At 43.2% G+C, this 2461-nt stretch overlaps 1 protein-coding gene across 1 annotated transcript; it reads right to left on the bottom strand.

Moving 5' to 3' along the window:
* Positions 1-246: 246 nt before the first annotated feature.
* LOC308321784 (putative transposon-derived protein F52C9.6) lies at positions 247-924 on the bottom strand (the record flags this gene model as incomplete). The annotated part of the gene is made up of 1 exon (XM_080772875.1): positions 247-924. The coding sequence occupies one exon, from the start codon at positions 922-924 to the stop codon at positions 247-249; it is 678 nt and encodes a 225-aa protein (XP_080629001.1).
* Positions 925-2461: the final 1537 nt, after the last annotated feature.

Below are 2461 nucleotides of genomic sequence, written 5' to 3'. Positions count from 1 at the left end.
AGGACTGTCTAAAGAGGACAAGAAGCGAAGACTGCAAGGGCGCCGCCATGTTGATCACATGGTGCTCCATGGAAGGAAAGGAACATGCGCAGTTGCAGACCAAGGCTGCATAAAGCCCATTGCGCAGAACAAACAAAGGTTGTATAAAAATGCTTCTATATCTGATTTATTTTTCCCTGATTGTGTTTTTGGTGAAAACAAGCCAATTTGAACTGCCGATAACTTCACCTTCACCTTCACCTTCACCTATCCCGTAACCCCGGAGGGTCGTTGGGGCACCACAGACGATCTGCTGACCAGCTCTCTCCATCCCTCTCTGTCCTCGGCAGCTCTCATTGCCTCGCTGAGTTTCAGGTGTGTCCATTCTCCGATGTTATCTTCCCATCTTTTCTTCTGTCTCCCTCTTCTCCTGCCACCTCGTACTGTGCCTTGCAGGATGGTCTTTGCAAGGCCTGAGGATCTGGTGATGTGTCCGTACCACCTCAGTTTACGCTTTATGACAGTGGTCAGAAGGTCATCATATGGGCCGATGGCTTGGCTGATCTTTTGCCGTACTTCCTCGTTTGTGACGTGTTGGGTGTAGGAGATACCCATGAGTCTTCTGTAGCATCTCATTTCCATAATCTGTATTCTCTTCTGTAGCTCAGCTGTAAGAGTCCAAGTTTCACAGGCATAGAGAAGGATTGACATGACGAGTGAACGCAGTAGTCTCACCTTTGATTTCAGACTGATGTTATTATCTTTCCATATGGGCTTGAGTTTTGCCAGGGCAGCAGTTGTTTGTGCAATTCTGGCAAGGACCTCCCGTTTGGAACCTTCATCGGACACGATTGCTCCAAGGTATTTGAAGCTGGACACCGTGTCCAGTGCCTGTCCGTTTACTTGGATGTCTGAGCGGATGCCACTGTTGTTGTTGGTCATCATTTTGGTTTTGTCTGCATGGATTTCCATTCCATAGGCTCGGGAAGTGATGTCAAGCCTTTCCACTAGGCTAATGAACCGATAACTAATGAACAGATTTGTTTTTTAGGGGGGGGGGGTATCCCCTCCTGGCTTCCACTGCACTGGAGATCAAGTTAGTAGCAGTAATTATGTGCAAATCAAACAGTCAAGTAGCCTATAATGTCATTTAGCCCTCAGTGCAGCAGAGAGCTGTAGTTGGAGTTGTTTAAGTCAATCAATGAGACAATGACGGCCGTTAACAACATCTATTCAAGTATTCAGCATCTCAACGATGGTGATTGACCCCCCTGTTCATTATGACTGATTATTTCCCCCCAGTTAGATAGAGCATTTTGCATTTTATACCAGGGTAGATACATTTTTTATTTTCATTATTTTTTATTTGTACAGGAATAAAACCCTTTGACTGTAAGTTTTGTTAGGCTACTTACTTCCTGACAAACACTCTGTGTTGTCATGACAACCACGCACACTGATGGGAATATGTAGGGGAATAGGTAACATCTAAAGTGACAGTCGGATGTAAACAGCTGTAAAGGAGCCTGGAGCTTTGAGAACTTGTTTCAAACTATTGAAAACTAAGAGTGAGCAGTTGTGTCCATATGAAGTTAGTTGAATAGCCTACGTTGTCAATCATCAATGGTAAGAAGTGGATGAACCTGATGTCTCAGCATGTAGAATAAGAATATGCAGTAAGCAGGCTGCAGGCAGACACTGCTGCTTGTGCCCTCAAGCCACAGATACCCCTCAGATATGTTATAAAATGCTCTCTGCGCCAATGGTTAAGTAGTAGCAATAGTTTTATTTATACGAAAGTTGAATCATCTTCACACGTATTATGGGGGTCCCTGGCCCAACATAATAATACTAAATACAATTCAATGTGGGGGTCCTTGACTTGAACATTTTTGAGAACCACAGATTATTTTAACTTGATTCCTTAAATGCTCTAATGCTGCGTTCACACGGGCAGATGCAAAGATACAGTCTACCATTAACTTTCAATGGAAGCCTGCAACATTATTTTGTTGCTGCTGCAAAACCTACAACAACTACAAGGCTACAAAAAGGTTGAGCTGGTTTCAACTTCATCTACAAAGCATGGCATCTGCCAGTGTGAAGTTGTGAATGCAGCATAACTTCTTCCATTCCAGTGGTTCTCAAACTTTTAGTTTTGGGCAGCGGACCCCAATCTAAAAGAGTTTGTGTCAGGGACCCCCAGAACAGAAGATTTGCATTAATAGCCGATCTACAAGTTTGCAGTGTGTGTGCTGTGTGCTTCCAGAACGGCTATAATCAAGATGTGAGAACAAGTGTGAGAACAAGACATGATGAGACCATTCAATGTATTATTATCCATAGAGAAACACCACCCTTCCAGCATGCAAGATGGTGGAATCCCAAACCATCTCGGCACAGAATACTTAACTGTAAAATAAATACTGTAAATACAAATGAATAATAGGTAATCTGTTTTATCACAACACTAAAATGAAAT

This window comes from Protomyctophum bolini (genome assembly GCF_963924005.1).
Source record: "Protomyctophum bolini genome assembly, chromosome: 9".
In the NCBI taxonomy this organism is placed as follows: domain Eukaryota; kingdom Metazoa; phylum Chordata; class Actinopteri; order Myctophiformes; family Myctophidae; genus Protomyctophum; species Protomyctophum bolini.
Note: the sequence above shows the minus strand (reverse complement) of the source record. Positions and strands in the feature narration are given on the sequence as shown.